At 46.6% G+C, this 19,308-nt stretch overlaps 1 protein-coding gene across 1 annotated transcript; it reads right to left on the reverse strand.

The window, feature by feature from the left end:
- Positions 1-58: 58 nt before the first annotated feature.
- On the reverse strand, positions 59-12,737 carry jazf1b (JAZF zinc finger 1b). Its single transcript, XM_027000058.3, has 5 exons — positions 12,477-12,737; positions 4,831-4,903; positions 3,359-3,555; positions 2,787-2,956; positions 59-2,218 (listed from the first exon to the last, which is right to left on the reverse strand). The coding sequence occupies exons 1-5, from the start codon at positions 12,589-12,591 to the stop codon at positions 2,042-2,044; spliced, it is 732 nt and encodes a 243-aa protein (XP_026855859.1). The 5' UTR covers positions 12,592-12,737; the 3' UTR covers positions 59-2,041.
- Positions 12,738-19,308: the final 6,571 nt, after the last annotated feature.

The following is a 19,308-nucleotide window of genomic DNA, read 5'->3' on the forward strand; positions in this document are numbered from 1 at the left end:
GTTTACAAACATCTGCCATGCAAAAACGAGTCTGTCTCAGAGAAACAAATGCACACACTTCTCCAAACACATCAGAGGCCATTTAATATTTAAACTGTAGGTTTACATTTATGAAGCAGCATTTTTTTTGTCAGTTTTTTTTTTGTTGTTGTTGAAGAAAGTCACCAGTTTCAAAACACCGTGGTGTCAACTTCATTACATGTAGGAACTTTTTTTTTTTTTTTTTTTTCCAGAAACATATGAAAATATAATTTAATGCACTTTCACAGAGACATAATACATAAACTATGCACAACATGTCAAATACTTCCCTTCAGACTGGCAGTTTAATACTGTCACAATGTTCATCTAAACAGATAACACAGTTCCATTGCAACATTGATGTCCATGCAGTGATGTTGTGATGTATGACTGGCAGGCCTATGAACTAGCAATGTAATCGCAAAACCTCCACTAATTTCTTAGAAAGACCAGTGGTCTTCGGTTATCAAGCTCTACACTAACATTCAGCGTTTTCTGTTGAATTGTATTCACTATACTGCAAAAAAAAGAAGAAGAATGGGTTGGTAAATATACGTGTAGAGGAGCATGCGACCTGGCTCCTTTACACCCGGTTTAGCCCCACCGTCATGCCCGCAAGGTTAGCAGCCACCAACACTGATGGGCACCTGCTTTTGTAACACTTTTACCACGGGGATCTGGAACAAATGTCGTTTATCCACCTGGACAACGTCAGAGGTCAGTAAGAGTCGAGGGATAAACACAATCTGGATGAACTCATACCGATGCCTGACGTTAAAACTAGCTACTGTGAACTGCACTGGAATGCTAAACTCTAGCATCATTCAAGGTAACCGATCATGCCGAACTCGCACTTTGGAGGTTTAATACGTGTATGTTTTATATATACGAAGAAAGAAAGGCGAGTGGACCGGTAGAGGTACCGCCAGAGCGCTGTGTTGTTTCTTAAAATTTAAATTGGTGACTGGTGCAAGTAGGAACTTGCAGTCCCTGACATATTGGCAATGAAACCACCTAAGTAAGTTGGCAACGAGTTGCTACAAAGTGCTTTAGGTACTTCACCAGGCAACGCACTAGCCATAGCTGGCCTGGGAACGGTGTAACAGCTGTGTCAAAAAATAATAATAATAATAACCCAACCAAATTTACATATAAAGATGGGGGCAGGAAAATGGTTCTGAAATGCTGGCAATTTGTCACCTGAGATTGTTATTTTAGGTGCAAAAATGGGACCTGTCCAAAAATGGGCTGAAACATCTAAAACCATACATCTATAGGTTTTTAAATTTCGAACTGAAAATAAAAAGAAGGAAAAAAATATCTTGGGAATAAAGCATAGATTAAATATTTGATTAGGAAAGTCTCTGCATATAGTTATTTACAATCTATAACTAAGAATGTATATAATGTTTTGGGTAGCTGAAACTTTGGACTAATGTCGGAAGGCTGAATACTGAGGTTCTGGCTTCAATTCATCTCAACCTGACATTGCTACACCCATGGTACTCGGCCATCCGGTGGTGACGGCAATTTCGGAGAGATCCTGCCACGGTGTGTGTTAGTTTACGATAAGCACCTTACCTCAACGGTAACACAAGACGAGAAGAAAAGAACGATAGTCGAATGTGCAAAAGTACAAAACTGCAAACTCTACTATAAGGTACATCATCTCAAATAGGCAGAAAAGAGATAACAGGACACAAATAATGGAAAAAAGAAAACGCATGCAGCTGTAGTGTAACGGGAGCGTTGGAGCCCCTGGAAGATGGAAGTAAAAAAAAAGAAAGAAAAAGGCTCCTCGTCACGAAGAGGTGGAATGAAAAGGGGACAAGGAGCCTCTCGACGGAGGTGTGGAATGATTGGGGGGGGGAGGGGTAAGGGGGACCTCAGGGTGAGGCAGGACGTGAGGCGGGCAGTCTTCCTTGAGGAAGGATGAGTGCGATGGAGGGGAGGGGAGGGCGGGGTTATCGGAGGCCGGCGACGCCGTGCGCGTCAGGCTCGGTTGGCACGCGGGCCCGCTCTACTGCTGCATCTTGCGGATGACGTCGGCGGAGACGGGCGGGTGGAAGTTGATGGTGTGGTGGCGGAGGCCGTGGGAGCTCTTGTAGCTCTTCCCGCAGCGGCACTTGAAGGGCTTACGCACGCGGATCTGCGTTCGGTGCCCGTTCTTGGCGTGGTACTTGATACCGTTTACGTTCTGCAACACAATCCATCCGCATGGGATTACACAGCGATTCTTCACATATTCTCTAGAACAGCACGCATTTACGTACAGACTAATGTACATTAGCCATTAATAATAATCCATCATGACCAGTTGAATGGACTTGCAGCCTTTCCCAGGATGAGTACTACAAAGCAAACTCTCACAGAAAACTGCTCGTCAAGTTCATCTGGTTTGTGAAATGTGATGTCAGAGAACATGTGAGTAAATTTGTAGCCTGCACTGCTGACCTCTAACCCATTAACAACATTCTCTGGACATGTACTACCTTCCAATCAGAGAGCAGACACACCGGGCCCAGCGCAGTTACCTATTACTGATCTGGAGGCAAAAGGCCCAATTCTAACTCACTCCATGCCTAAGGGCTAATCTGGGTACCAGTGGCGCCAGGCTACTCCCCGTGTCTCCTGAGGAGCCGATCTCCTCGACTGTACAGGGCTCATCACGTGATGCCAGATGCCAGCGCCAAATCCCGAAGCCACGCTGTCGTGTAAAAGGCACCTCTGGCGAGATGAACCTCCCACCTCGGTCTGCTCCTCACCTTGTATCTCTTTTTGCAGCCAGGCACGGGGCAGGCAAAAGGCTTCTCGTCGCCTCCGTTCATGCACATGGAGCTGAGGATGGACTCGGAGCTAATGGCACTTTCGGTGGTCCAGGACTCGTCGCTGTCTGACTCCTCGTAGTCCGCTTCCTCCTCGTCGTACTCGCTACCTGCACGTGCGCACACGCGGAGAAAGGGCTACATTACCCACGGGCCACCGCGTCATACAGAAGAAACGGTTTGGCATTCTACGGTAATAGCAAAATGCTAACAACTAGGAGGCTGGTTGGGCTGCAGTTCAAACCCACGCAAATAAAAGGTCCTGAAAAACGTCTGATAATGGGTGGAAGGGAAGGCGTGATGTAATCAGGAAGCGCCATGGGAACTACACGTCCGCGGTTTCAGCGGATGAGCAGTGAGAGCAGAACACCGAGTTTCATTACTTCATTGACTTGGCCAGTTCAGCAGCAAATAAGCCCTGAACTCCCACAAATGGCCCCAAAGCGTTCTTTTCACGGGAGTGTAGAGTGGGGAATAAGAGGACGTGAAAGGGGGCAGAGTGTGGGGCATACCTGTGGGAGTACTGCTCCTGAACGAGGAGGAGGGTGTGATGGGCGGGGTCACGGGCGGAGTCAGGTTGCCGCTGCTATGTCGCGGGGGCGTGGACAAGCTGTTCCGGGACAGGCTGCTGGGGAGGGAGAGGGATAGCTTTGGCTGCACCTTCTTCTTCAGAGACTCGTGCTCTTTCCTCGCCGCGTCCGTCATGAACCTGCGTGGAGACAGAGAGAGGAAGCGGGACCCCGAGCAGAATCGATTAGAAAAGCCGCAACCTCCTCCCCGTATACCAGACGCGCCCGTCCAACCCGCTGCGCAGCCACTCCGCTGCGCTGTACGACGCCTTAATAAATGGAGGTCCTAAAAGTAAAATGTTCGCACAGACCCCGTTAAAAGTGGGCGTGGAATTAACAGATTGCGGTTTGCAGGAAGCCACATCAAGTGGGGATGGCGGCAGCACCTCGTCAGTCCAGAATTCTCTCCACCAGCAGGCCTTGCTCACCCTACCAGGCCCCGAGGATCCAGACGGAAACCTCGCTACACACAGAGTTCCATAACACGGGAAGGGCTCAGCCAGCTACGGAGCATACGTGGGCGCAGATGCTGGGTTGAAGACCCTAATAAAGTCATAAAGGGACTGGGGACATTCAGGGGGGACTCTAAAACACTACCACGCCCCCGCTGTACTACCGTCTGTGCAGGACTGTGCAATATATCGATGGTAATTTGCCATCATGATCTTGGCCTTGGCAATACTGATATGCAAATGTGGTCACTTTTTTTTTTTTTTTTTTTACATTAAAAATCTCAAATGTTCCAGAGAAGTGTTGTGTGGGTATTTTTGATGAATCACAACATTCACATGACCTAATAAAGAAATCATTTTGGTCAGCCTGGTTATTGTACACAAACTGGTCAAGCATTTGGACACATCTACTCTGTTTATTTTTACAAAATATTACGTTTTCTACAAAACAAGGTCACGTGATTATGTTGTGGTAAACAAATAAGCCACTGATGCTTTCATGATGCCATCAGTCTTGCAGAATATGTGCAAATATGCTACTAGGATATTAAATTACAGTGGTGTGTGTATAAAATATATAATATACACACCCCCACTGTATTTTAATACTTTACAAGGCATATTACAATAGTAATATTAATCAAAGTTTAGCTTGCCAAGTAAGCCAAAGTCTATATCAGTATATAATATAGTGCCTGCACGTCCATGAAGAAGATGTTGTGTACAGTGTGCAGCTGCCACAGCAGTATGTTATTAACACTATTCCCTCTATGACCCCAAACCAAGAACCTCCACATCTCAATGTTTCAGCGCTTGCTACTCACATTGTTAGAGTTAACATGTCGTTGCCACTTAAGAATGCCTCACAGGGACCAGTGTGCGTATTAACCATGTGCTATGATGTGTAGACCTGCGAGCGGTGATGTCAGATGTGTGGCTCTGCGAGGGATATTTTTGCGTCACCTGTTGATGTAACTGAGGGCAACATATGTTGGCTGCTGCAACTCTTGTTTCTCCAGCACACGAGGGTCTGTATCTGAAAGAGGGAGAGCGATAAAAATAGATCAAAAAAGAGAAGCAGAAGCGGATGAGGGTGGTGTAAAATGTGCAAACTTTGTGTACAAGTGAGAAGAGATAATTATCTAGTAATGACTTTTTTCCATGGAGACTTTTGAGGGTCCACCATCCCCGAAGTGAACATAAAGCAAACGTATTACTCATTTCTCACCCAGAGGTTCTCTAAAACTCCAGTGGATTCTCACCACTCAACCACCCCAATCACTCCCAGATGGCAATTAACTCCATTAATAAAGTTTTGGTCATTAAATGTAAATGAACAGCAGAATCAGCCAGGTGCCTTAACTAAATGTGGAAAGGGGAGTTACATGGCCAGTTTTTTCCACATATTTTGTTTCATTTTGACTTAATTATGGGGGGAAAAAATAAAGAAATAAATAGTCATTTTGGTCAATGTTGGACCACATCAGACACAGCGTTTTTGCTTTCCGCTGTGCATTCCAGAGAGCCGGTCTGCTACATTGCACTCTCGGCTTCCAGGAGTCAACTAGTATGGCCATTTCCAAATCCAGCCCACCGATCTGGCGTCGGGAACGCACGCCTGAGAATGTTGGGACGTAAATCGTCCCAACCTCCACGCACCTCACACAGGAACGGCACACAACGGCTCCAGGGTCGGAATGTCAGGAGGAAACCTTTGTGAAATGTGGGATTAATGGGATGTGCTGGGCCAAGCCATGTACGACTGCTGCCCCCTAGTGTGAAGGAAGTTAAAATCATTCACCCGTGGTCCTGCTCCGATCCTGAAAAGTTATGGCGCGTTACAAGGCCCGAGCACAGTGAGGCCTGGACGGTTTGGGCTGTTTAGAGAGCCTCCAGGAAGGCTAGTGCAGCAGGTTCTCATGTCTCCTCTGCCCTGCCAGGGTAATGGCTTTCAGACGCCGAGCTCCCGGGCTATTCTATAGCCCGCACCAATGCTGCAAAAAAGGGCCTGAAAAACCCCAAAAAAAACTCTGCCTCTGCCCAACCCCACTCTCAGACTCAGATACACACACACACACACAGCAATGCTTTTCAATGCCTCTCTTCATGTTGCCCCTGCAAGTAAACACAGTGCTTTTTCTGCCCTGTTTAAACTAAACCATGTTTGTCTCAGTTTTCCAGACCACCCCCCCTGCCCCCCTGGAGACAGCGAGTGTGTGTGTGTGTGTGTATCTGCAGCGCAGTTCCGGCCAGCGTGGCATCACACACACTCTCCAGCACCTCATAATTACGCAGGCATGCAGACGCTGCCACCTGGTAGTTGCCTTGGCAACACCACCAAACAACAGAGGACTCTTCAGACGGCAGATGAAGGAGGACCAGCGAGATGAGGCAGTCCTTCTGAGGCCTGAACTATATGCATGTGTGTCTGTATACGTGTGTGCGTGCGTGTGTGTGTAAGATGTCTAACTGCCCATCGTACAAACTCCCTGCATAACTGCCTGTCTGTCTATGTCTGTCCAAGTGGGCCAGGCAGCGTCGTGTGCTGTTGTGAGTGGCTCTGGTGTCAAGCCACACTCCTACTGAAGTGTTTCATTAGTTCTGACCCAACCACTGCACGAGACATCCGGCCCTCTGCAGTGCCACAGACAGACAAAGAGGCATTAAGATCCACACTGTTCTTCTGCTCAAGACCAGAGGGTACTGGGCATGACTGAGGCCGTTTGTGCCAGTAAGACAGAGCCCAGGTATAGATGGGGAAAATCCCCAGTTCACATACCCTCTAACTAGAAGAAACGAGTAGGGCTTTACACACACACACCCACGCACAATTAGCCACGGATCAATCCCCCCACACACTCAGTAAATCACACGCTAGTATCCGGAGGCCCTGCAGGGCAACCTCCCCCCTCGTCCCACACCCGGAGCTAGCTGCCAATCAGGAGCCTGGAGATGTAGCCTGCCAGATCCCAGCCCGGGAGGGAAGGCGTCTAGCATGTAGACAGGTGGTCCACCACGGTGGTCTCTTCTCTTTCACAGATACACACATGCACATGCACGCACAACTTTGCCCATCAAAGCAGAGCCTCTGTTCAGACCAGTCCTGGTGGTGTGTGTGTGTGTGTGTGTGAACTGAGTGGAGATGACAGACAGAGAGAAGGACTGCAGACCCCACGGAACCCACAGAACCCGCTCTAGCAAACACAAACCCAAGATACTCAGGTCTGGTTTGGCTGAACTCATCTGGATGGTCATAGTAGTGTCACTATGAAACTAGAACCAATGATATCACTCTCCTTCACTAGCTCTCCCACCAGTGTCTTTCTTCACAGAATCAAGGACTTCCCTTCTCCTCTTCTAGCGCACCCCAGGATGCCTCCGTGTGGCGGCACGTTCACCATGGGGCCCCGCACGTGGGAACAAGCGCTCGTGCCAGGGGCCCGGGCCGCACAGGAGCGGCACTGGCTCTATAGACCCCCCCCGTCCCCCGTCGCCACACGGAGCATGCTAACAAAACGCGGCCGCTTAAGGACACGTCAAATAAACAGACTCGCTCCTGTCGCTTTGGTGAAGTGCCCCCACCCAAACTAGACGGAGCGGCCCACCTCGGCTCGGCTGAGGTAACGGTGAGGCCTTCCTGTCATTAGCCGGGCTTGCTGGGCAACAGTGCTAGGCTGGGCCTGTACACAGACCCCCTCACCCCTCCTGGAGGTAATTAGCTCCACCAGGTGCAGCTATGGGAGAACCACTAACTGCTCCTCAAATTTATTATTTCCGCCGAGATTTTGGCGGGGGGAGACGCATTCCAGGTGCCCTAAATGAGCGCCCAGTGGAGAGGGGCCCAGAAAGACGCATTGTGCAGGAGGAAGATGTGGTTTTGATGAGGGACGCCATCGTTAGCCTCAAGCAGAGCGAGAGCGTCACGTCAGTGTCCAGCAGCGCCGGTCCTGGACCAGACCTGGATCACAGCTGGAGCCATAAAGGTTCATTCACAAACTAAATCTGACAAGCTTTGTATTAGTTGTCGTCGTCGTGGCGGTGACGCAAACGGGAGGAAAGGTCTACAATGCTTGGCCACTTCATTTAGTGAAGAGGGGTCAGACTTATGGAGTCCTAGAGCATCAGAGCATGACGCCGTATAGTACCCTTATTTTACTCACTGTGTGATCATCAAAACAGAGTCCAGTGAGTTGGAGCAGATGGAACGCTTACCCACATAGGGCTGTGGGTGGTGCCGCCATCAAATCGAAAGTTTGTGGCAGTACCGACAGCTAATCAGACGACCACAGAGACACTACCTAATGCACATTGAACTTTGTCTGGGACTGTACAATGCTTTAGCATACTGGTACAATGTTTCGTGTAACTGGTACAAGATTTCCTGGTACTGGTGTAACTGTGTAGGCTGTGAATCTGAGGCCACTGCACCCTTTGTAATCCCAGGTGACGTATGTAAGAGAACTAATCCAGGTCTGATCGTGAGAGAAGAACAAAAGACAAAGGAGGACTCAGGGTAGTTACACGTATTTCTGTAGTCCAAAACTTTTATTGTGCTATACTGCAAAGCTTCCTACATCAGGTAAAAAAAAATATATATATAGATCTAATATATTCCAGTGCTAACGCTACAAGAGAGCCATTTATATTGGTGAACTCATCCGTGGTCACCTCATGGAGACCGTCCGAGACCGTCTGCCTTCCGCCATTCGCCACATTTTCTCTCTCAGACAGCCGTGATTCATACCCAGTGAGTCAAACTGGGAGCATGTCTGCGCACATACAGCTTTGTGTTTGTTTATGCCATTTCACGCTTAGGTTTTCTCACAGGAACCATCGGGACATGTTAGCAGAGAAACTTCTGTCTTGCATTTTGTCCCGATAAATACGTCAGTTGAAACACCTCAGCAGCTCACTGGCTGCGGCGGGTCACTGGCATGTCTCTCCGGCGCAGCAAGGAAGGGTGGCGGCGCCCCCTGCTGGTCAGGCACCCCCACGCCGAAAGAAAGTTCGCGGCTAGAATGCAGGCCTTGTTTAGCCTGGCGCTAATTAAAGCATGAGAATGTGTTTTAGCAGCAGGTCCCCAGATGAGGAGGAAGAGAGGCCAGAATCTGCCAACGCGCTCTGTAATTAGGCTTCCCCAGTGCTGTGCAGGGTGTGCCAGATTTCGCACTTCACTGGGAGCAATGCAGGGGGAGGAGTGGTTCCGGGGAGGGGTGCGGGGTTTCTCTCGCCACTCCTGGGCCCTCTAATTACCTCATTACTGACCAATAAGACCGAGTGCTCCTTCAGCTCACACCTCAGATCCACGCAAGACACATCATCTGGGAAAGAGAGAGAGTACCTAATAGGTGACTAAAAAGTAGCTGGATGGGGGGGGGGGGGTGTTGGGAGAGAGAGAGAGAGTGAGAGAGAGAGAGAGAGAGAGAGAGAGACAGGAGGGGAAGTCCTAAGCAGCTAGTATCACATCAAATAGAGCATGGTCATATTAAACTTGTACAAACAAAAGGTGCTTAGACAATGCAATCAGAACCTAAAAAATGAGTGACTGTTGGCTGAATGCATAAACTAATGGCTGACAGCAGAGGGATGGGGAGGACACTCCCATGGGGAGCATCGGTCGACCCTGTAAGCTCATTTGAAAGCACCACAGGTCCTTGTCAGAAGAGACAGGCCTTTGTTCCTAAAGGCCTACTCACCACCTCTCTTAACAGTCAAATCATCTGTTCCTCCAGAACACCACAGCAAGTGAAATATTACGAACAGATCACCAACCAAGTCAATTAATCTTTCCCAGTGCAAACATTTGCTTACACTTCGTAAGCGGGTAGGACACGCAAGGCGTAAACCTAAGTATGCGTCCCCCTCTACTGGCCAAAAGCAAGTCATTGCAGCGGGACCTACAGGGCGCACACCCAGCAGACTAGTGCTAGGGCCTATTCCGGCAGAAGCGCTCAGACAGACCTGCAAGATCTGCAAGTGCAAGATCGGTTTTCTAACAGCATGAGGCAGCATGGCGGTCAGGGGATAAAGGTGCCGCTCGTCAGGCGGGGGGTTGGACGGCCGCTCTAAGTACTGCCTTGCTCCGCCACTCCTCGCTGACGCGGCACTGCAAGCCTTCAATTTAAGGCCTGGCTGCAGATGGCCGGCATCTCGTTAAAAGCGCTCCACCAACGCATGAGTCATGGCCTTGCAATCCGTGGCTGAGAGCAAGAGCGGCAGAAGCGCATGTTGAGATTTACGCAGCACCGGGGCGAGGAAAGAGCTTCCCAAAGCATCTTTTGGGAAGTGGGTACAACAAACTCTCAAACTCTTCTGTGAATGAAGAAAAACTTGGACATTTCGGAATGCAAGCCAGACTCCTGTTTGCACACGTGATAAGCGAGATGGGAGAGTCCTGTGTCATGGTGAAGCCCGGCAGACAGCACCAGCGTGTGTTTGCACCAGACAAGCTGAGAGAGCACAAGTAAACACCTCAATACAAGATGTCTCTGGAACTACGAGCTGAAGCATTCGAGCTGCCTGGCTCTCACTAGGACCATTCTGATTGGCTGAAGGACATGCCAGTCAGCCACAAAGGAGCGGGTTCCCTCCCGCAGGTGGGTTTCTCATTACAAAGTCTTTCAGAGTGAGCCAGCAGCCAGACTCTTTGGGATACGGCCTGCCGCAGTGTCCCATTAGAGGTTCAGACCTCTCGTCTCACATATCAAATCAACACAGCATGGAATCAGCCATGTTAATGAAATTCTGAAGTCGGTCTCAGGTGAAACGATCTGACCTCACTTGGAAAAGTGTCAAGAGGTGATCAGGAAGCAGTTTCAAGACATTGGAGAACATTTATTTATATAAATTTTAATTCCTGGCATATTCTTGGCTTGGCTGCACATGTAGGACTTACTACTGAACTATGCAACACCTTTATGACACTAATGTGAGTAAGGTTTGGGTTAGTATCACATTTTCCACAAATGAATTTGCATCAGAGAGAACATCATATACCATTAGCAATCATTTTTCAAAGTTCTTTCTGAGGTTGGAAAGACTTTATTTTATTGCTAACCAGCTTTAAAGGAAAGCGGCCATAATATTCTCTCTACTTATAAGACCTCACAAAAAAAAGCATGATACTTTGGTTTTGAAATTGCATATTGACCCAATCTGACTAAATACCAAATCACTTTCAAGTTCAAGTTTGGTTTATTTGTCATACAGTCATTACCACTTCATTACCACAGCACTCCTCTCTTCATCGGCTCGCACTCTCTATCTCTCTCTCTCTCTCACACACACACACACACACACACACACACACACACACACACACACACACACACACACACACACACACACCCCTTATGTAAGATATCTCTCTCTCTCTCTCTCGCTCTCTCTCGCTTACACCTTATGTAAGATAACGCCAACGCAAGAGTGTTGTGAACTCCTGTATTTTCCAGACCCAACATTGACTCTGGGTGTCTGATTTGCTGTTGTTTTTACTTTAAACGGAAGTTGCCTGCATAATGACCCCGATGTGCCCTCGTTCAAGGCGAGAAACGACACGAGTCCTAGTAAAGTCTTAACCGCCAGCGAGAGCTCAAACAAGATCTCATACCGTAGCAGGTTCATCACTCATACGGCAAAGTCAGTTGAGCAATGAGCAAAAAACATGGTAACTCGGTGCCGATTTCAGTTCGAGAGCTTTTATTCCCACACGCTATGAGACGACCTGTCGTCGGAGAAAACATTCTGGTTTTCCCGAAATATTTTGCACCTAAAATGCAGAATATCTGCATGAGATGCGGATAAAGTGTGCAGACGTCAGGGTTTTACTTGTTGAACCCGTCGCGACTAACAGAGTGTCGGACCAGCACAACGGCCTATGCGAAGTGAGAGCTCCGATTTGTCTAAAATATGATGTAGCTAACACGGTCTACAGCAGTGTAGTCCCCGTGCACCGCGTTTCGGTGTGCATGACTGCTTCGCCAAGCGCTACCGTAAAATAACGACCTTGGTCAAGCCCAGTTTATTACCGACCAAACCCGTTAACTTTTAGCTAGCTGTAAGCCCTGCTATATTAACGTTAGCTAACGGGATATACAACTCGGCTAGCCAGACAGCTAACTAGCTAACTTCTCGGGGACGCTAAAATGACAGCTTGCTGTGGGACCGTAGACAGTCCGGTACCGTATAGTCCAACTAGACTAATAAACGCCGGCCAAAGCTGCTCAAAGCTGCTCGACCGAAGCGATTAGATCGGCGCAAGCGACTGCGGTGCGCAAAGCTGGGCCTAGCGCAGCAGTAACACCCGCGGAGGATCCCGACGATCGTGCGTAAAAGTCAGCGCGTTTGTATCGCTCCAGCGGTCAAGCGTTCGGTTAAAGTAAAACTACCGCATCGCAGTTACGTGTCGATGACATGCAGAAACCGTACAAATGCCCGAGCGAGCGGACTCAAACGAGCCATTCGTGCCATCGACACCACACCTAGCAACAGCGCCGCTGGGACGCAGGAAGTGAGCGAGCGCCGCTGCATGTGAGGCGCAAACCCAGCCGGCCATGGCCGGAACGCAGCGCGCGAACCGCGCGCTCCTCGACACGTCCTCCGCCACTCACCGATGTGACTGTCCTCGATATGCACGATGAGTTCGGCCAGGGACTCGAAGTGGAGCCCGCAGCCCCCGAAGCGGCAGGTGTTGGAGAAGAAGGAGGCGGCGGCGATGCCCGTCATGGTCGTCGCGTCGCTACATTGAACGGAGGGAGCGAGCGGAAAGGAGATGGCACGTACGCACCGGCAGCCAGACAGCGGCGACGGCAGCAGCTGGAGGAACAGCAGGAGGAGGAGAAGGAGGAGGAGGAGAGTGTGCAACGAGGCGGGAGGGGAGGGGGGAGAGGGAGGGGAGGAGGGAGAGGGAGGGGGAGGGGGGAGGAGGGGAGGAGGGGAGGGCGGAAAGACACGAGGAGTGACGTCACGATTACCTGACCCGCCGATGGTGGCGATGATTAAACGCAATCAAAGGATTCGGTCTTTCTGTCTCATTTAGGCATTGACGTCAATCATGTCTTATTGTTTAATGTTATTTTACCCGGTGCAGCAGCCTTGTAGGGAAAGTGTGCCAGAAGGATGATTATGGTGTGTGTGTGTGTGTGTGTGTGTGTGTGTGTGTGAGGCGATGGGGGGTATTTTACTGATTGGACGCATATATAATCTTTGGCTAATTCCGATTCCAAACAAATGGACACTTCTATACACACACACATACACACCACACACACGCACACACACGTATACACAAGTACACACATACACATTGTTTTTGTATCGGACAAATTGTTGAAGTCACACTTTACACACATATAATATGCACTCCTTTTGTACATTTGTATATTCTTCCTACTTACTGCTAGAATACTGTACTAAATCAGTACTGTATTCTGAATTGTTTCTGGCTGCTACTGGTGTGTTCAGTATAGCATGTCACCGACTCCTATGCAAACCTGCTATACATGTTTCCAGTACTGTACTGGTCAAAATAATGCACTGTCTGTTCATTGTGTATTGGTCCTGTCTTGTATTTATTGTATGGTATTATTGCACTGTCTTGTATTGTTTGCACTCGTGTAGTGTGTTGTCTGTTGTACATGTTTTGTTTTGCACCATGGTCCTGGAGGAACATTGTTTTGTTTTGCTGCGTACTTGTATATAGTTGAAATGACAATAAAGCCTTTTGAACTTTGAACTTGAACTACTTAACCTCAGTTACCCCTAAAGATTTTAGGGTTTGGGATTAGGTCAGGTTTGCATTTTGTATCTTGAATTTAAGTTGTGAGCGTGTAATAGCATGTAAGGGACACACACAGTCTTATGGATGTATTTATTCAACATATATGGCATTAATTTGTTCAAGGCTTGTCCTTGGAGCTAAAGTAGGATTACAAACGGTTAATATTGCCATCTAACCTCGAGTCTAATCTCAAATGCAAATGATATATGATGCAGATCTACATAATAGCCACATGGAGGCAGTATGTGATTTAAAACGTCACTGCGAATAGCACACTAAATTAGCAGGTTTTACCTTAGTCTGTAGCTCATTCAAATGCCTCAGAATTAGTTCTACTGCATTTAGAAAAATACCTGTCCATCATTAAGATACCTGCAAGCATGTTTCTGGAGTTTCTTTAGTATACACTTGGCTCCAGAGGGACCAACATCTATAAGTCTGAAGATTATAGATGTTGCAATTTTATAGGAACCGAACTCCAAAATCACGACTTTATGCAGGCACCAGGGAACCATAGGGCATAAACTGCATAGATGCCAGACAATCGTGAGTTGGGGTAATGCTATCCAAATGCCAGTCATCAGCTATCAAGCAATGACATTTCATGACACCAACTGATCCCTAAAAAAATTCTGTCAATATTTGTCTGCGCTGTCTGTGTTTCTTCCTAAGAATATTTAATTTTTATTTAATATTTAACATTCACTAAACATTTAAGCCTGATACAGGCCTGAGTTAATCCGAGCCTGAGTTAATCAGAAGTTTATAGTCTGAAGGGTTCCAAAGGGTAAGGCATATGAAGGCTTTTGACATCAGAGTTGATGTCAGAGTTAGTTTGTGTGACACAGTTTGTCATCCTATCTTAGGCAGGTTCAGTCCTCAATTGACAGGCGTTCCTTTGGTAGATGGCGTGTTGTTTTAAAGACCAAATACAAAGTGAGTCAGAAATTGTACTACAGCCTCAAAAATAGATCTTATCTGACAGAGGAGCCACAGTGTCAGATAACTTAAGAACTTGGCTCCCCAACTGAAAGCCTGATTCCAGAAAACCTCTGTGCTTTTTCGCATCCATAGACTCCACCACAACCCCCAACCCTCGCATACACACTCCTCCTCTGTTTTTCCATGATTTCCTGTTCGGGTTTGTTGGTGGAGCTTGTCAGTACTGGTGTTGTGCCCGGGTCGAGTGTAATGGGGACCTAGCTGGGTTGGTCTTAATTCAGCAGGCCCGAGCACGGCGCAATGTGCCGTAGCCCCCCAGCCCCACCCACAACCACCTCCACCCACCCCTCCCTCCATTGATCCGCTTTTTCCAGCAGCTCTGGAGCACGCAGTGGGACATGCCTGTGAAAGCATTAGCTCACTCACTCACTCATGGCTTTGAGGTGCTCCAGAGCACTGGGTCAGCCTCCTCCTCCGTCGGCAGGGCACACTGCCTCCACACCCCCACGTCTGTTCCTCCCGCCTGTTACTGATGCCTCGCCTGGGGAATCCAAAAAAAGCTCCTTCACTCGAGTCAGAAGTAAATAATATGAAAATAATACGGGGTTAGCTTAAGAAATGCTGTTTACTGTGTGAATGCGTGCGCGTCTCTGTGCAAAGCTGCACTGTAAGTCCGTGAGCCTGTTCCAGCGCCACTAATTTGGTAAAGGGTTTTACAAGGATGGCACCCAGGCAGTTTTTCTTGATGTAAAATTGCTTCACAGATTGGGATGGATGATGTAGATCACGAAGCTCTAAACTGGTAATAGAGCCCTCGTTATAGTATTGGTGTTATTCTGTAAGCACTCGATATGTTCCTGTGTTCAGATTTATGATTCAGCGGGACAAAAACGTAGTTGCACAAATGTAATGCTGTTTTCCCAGAAGAGCATTTCAACATTCACATTTACACGCAAAAAGAATGTATCAATCTTTCCCAAGAAATGTACATCTAAATGATTTCCTAATCATTTTGCTCACTTCTTTTTCAGAAGGTTGTCAAACCACGAGATGATGAACATGCAAAAGCTTTTTACAGGCAAGCGATGTGGAGGATAGACGATGAAATGTATGTCCTCAAACACTTAGCCATCATTTTTTAAACTTTATTTTGATTGTTTAATGTGAAATATTGCATATTTTTAAATGTACAATATATATTCACCATATAGTGAGTCGTTTTGTTCTTAAATAATATTTATCTAGCACATACTTTATTGTGGCAAACTACAAGTTTTTGTTAAACAGCTGAAGCTGTTTAACAAAAATGTTTTTAAAAAAGACAAAAAATTCATTTTTAGGTTAATCCTTCAATCCTTACAAACAGCCAGCACTACTAGTCTCAAATTCTTCACGCTGTACAACCAGCTATTGGGTAAACATTAGTGAGGTTAAGTAGAAGTGTCAGTTTCAGGAGTCTAATAAAATCCCTGAGTAATGACTATTCTCATTTATCTCCGGACTCTCTTTAGTGTATCGGCACTAATCTGCCCAGCGGCTGACACAGGAGCTGTGTTGAGCTGAGTGATAGCACAAAGACATTGGGTTTAATTCCTGGACATGTTAAAGAGGTCCACTGGTGCAACCTGACCCTTCGGAGTGGCCAAAAGCAAACCCTCAGACCCCATTAAGGACTTAAATGACATCATAATGTTCGCGCACACAGCCATTATGCACGCCAGTTCTCTGACTCTGGCAGGGTCTTGTGCCTCCACCACAGTAAAGGCTCAACGCTTCAAACTCTTGCCAAAAAATGTTGTCGTTTTTAGGCCGTGTGGGTAATAATTGTTAAGGTCAGTAAACAGGCTACACTTCTGGGACAATATTTCTAACATGCTGAATCCATGTGAAAAAATAAAAATGGAAAATTCAGACAGCACTCGTATAATATGTAATAATTTTTTCAAATTTATTGTACTGAGTCAAATAAATTACTACATACTATACGAGTGATGCCTGACTTTTCCAATTCTTTGGGTAATAATGGTTCCGTGTGTGTGTAATAATTATTTTATGCCTCACAGCATTTCACTGCAATAACAACTTGGTGGGATAACTTACATGCATATGCTATATTTCAAGGTCATGCTTACTTTGGACAATCCAGGCCTTAGATGTTTTGCTTAAGAAATGTTTTTAATGGAATTTGAGCTTGTTCAGATAGAGTAGTTTCCTAACTTGAACACACATGATAGAATGTGAATGCGGCACTTGTTTCACCAGTACATGACACAAAATGTTTTGCAAAGACTGAAATTCAGCAATTTTGTCATGTTTCTGATTGCCCTTTATTCATCAAAAACCTGAACCAATCTATGAACTACCTGGAAAATGCTATATGCATTGAAATGAAGCTTGATTTTCTCTGAACATTCCTTGTCAGATTAACCACCCCATATGATTTGCATTGGCAAAAGGGCAGAGGCAACATTACATAAAGTGTAGCAATTCAACGTTTCCATCCCTGCAGGCACTTTAAGACATGGAAATAAGTCTGGGGAGTGAGAGTGGAACATTCCATTAACAAGATCAAACAGACAGTGAGGCAAGCTATCAGCAGCTCTGCTCGCTCTCATTCTCTATTGGAAACATTCAATATTATACACCTGAAGCCAAGCACACTTGATTTGGATTCAATCAGACCTTCTTTGGCCACAGTGTATATTTTTGGCATTTTGATCACGATTGCAACTTGCAAATGCCTCACACTATCACACCTTGGCAGCGTGAGTGAGCCTGAGGAACAAGATCGTAGCCAACAGATCTGTCAGAAACTCACTGAGCCTCAATAGGGCCATCTGTGATATTTTGGCCTGTAGCTTTTGAGTGGAGTCTCTGGACAGGCCGCTGCTACCCTCGACGGTACATTAGGGACGATTCTCTAAAGTGTAGGGTCAGTGACCCACCACTGGCAGTGCACTTATTCCACTTACGCGGCAGCCCTCCCGCGGGATCGTGTTTGGCTCTGGTGGGGAAATATATAGTCCATAAAGGCACAAAAGACTGTCATAAAGCTTTGATTAAGACACGGGTTAAAAGACAGAGGCCAGGGAAGAGGCTGAGTTATGGCAGTGGATGGGGCCAGTGTTATTGTTCCCGCGACAGGGCTCTTAGCACGGCCGGCTCGCTGTAAACAGCCCCATCTCCCCGGTCCAGACGGTCATTAATTGCAGCGGCCGTCCCAGGCTCCCCCGGCCGGCCGCCAGCCTCAGAAATCACCAGGCTGCCACTGGCAGAGACGCTCCGGTGCGAAGGGGCACGACTCCGTCTCCTGGCTCCTGGGTGGGCCTCTTTTCATCCTCACCTGTAAATGGCTGCTGGGGCAGCTTAATGGCCTCGCCGAGCTTGTTCCCTCTGCACCCCCGCTGCATGCTGCGGTTAAATCCTACTCGAGTAAAGCAATTGTTTCTAGGATTGATAGCTCTTAAGCAGTTTTACCGGCAACGTTGATATACGGTTATGATGTTAAATTGTGGCATATTACTCAGTCATAGTAATCCTGGCAATCATATCCATCCTTTAACCTTGTGCGATGCACGGATACCTATGTGAGTTATCAGTGCGACAGACAGTTAGGTGTTTTTTAACATCATCAAGTTACAACAGTATCGCTTTTGCAATGACCTTCAAGATCAGTATCAAAACTTCCCGTGCTATTACCTTACCTCTGTACGCTAGCGTTATTTATATCATTGTGAAATGTGAATAAGTGAAATGTATTTCTTTTAGGAGTGTTACTTATTACTCTATCAGTATCCAAATGAATGTGAAATCTACTTCACATAATTTTATGTGCTGTTATATGCAAGTGTTCTATGCTTACATAAACGTTTTGCTAAAATATTGTAGATTTCAGATTGGAACTGTAGTTCACGGTAGTAAAGATGTAGATGTAGTAAAAATTGTAGTACAAAAGGTTTTGTGAAAAACAAAATGTTATGGACAACAGAGCATATGTACTACCTATCTATACATGTAGGTTTGCATATATTTGTGTGTGTGTATATATATATATATATATATATATATATATATATATATATATATATATATATATGTGTGTGTGTGTGTGTGTGTGTGTGTGTGTGTGTGTGTATGTTTCTAAATTTCCTCTTATAAGTTCTTAGCTGTGCTAGAGTATTTCCTGCATCACATTACATCTACTTGACAATTATCTCAAGTTAGAGCTTTGATTCTGAAACACCATCTTGTAAATCCAACACTTACAGGCAGACATAATCCTGCCAATTATTTATTTACCCATGGTACGTTCATTATTCAGTAAGAGCACTGACACACTGGTGAGCCTGGTACAATTAGTCTCACTGGGTCGCTAACCACAGATAAAACCAAAAAGTGTCCCAAATGTATCAGTGTTTGTGTCTGTGTGTGTGTGAGTGTGTGTCTGTCTGTGTTGGGTTGTTTCTGTGTGGTGTGCAGTTAAATAAATGGCTGAAATTTACTGCCATTTATGCTTGTTTTTCGGTGGTTTGTTCAGTAATTTGACATATAACTGACTAAGATAAGTACTACATGTAAGGCTCTAAGAATGACCTGTCCTCATACCCCCCCCCCCCCCCCCCCAAAAAAAAAAAAGATTTTAAAAATCGGCCCTGTTCGTTGCTGTCCTGCAAACGCAATAACAACTTGAAACCAGACAGCTGTTAGTGTTGCCGTCTCGA

Source organism: Electrophorus electricus, chromosome 14 (genome assembly GCF_041902795.1).
Source record: "Electrophorus electricus isolate QZ-2024a chromosome 14, ASM4190279v1, whole genome shotgun sequence".
Taxonomy (NCBI): Eukaryota; Metazoa; Chordata; class Actinopteri; order Gymnotiformes; family Gymnotidae; genus Electrophorus; species Electrophorus electricus.

Coding starts and splice junctions, on each gene's coding strand:
- jazf1b (XM_027000058.3), bottom strand. CDS start 12,591: ATGACGGGCATCGCCGCCGCCTCCTTCTTCTCCAACACCTGCCGCTTC. Junction 4,904..12,476: donor TATCGAGGACAGTCACATCG/GTGAGTGGCGGA, acceptor TCCCTCTTTCAG/ATACAGACCCTCGTGTGCTG. Junction 2,957..3,358: donor CAGGAGCAGTACTCCCACAG/GTATGCCCCACA, acceptor GCGCACGTGCAG/GTAGCGAGTACGACGAGGAG.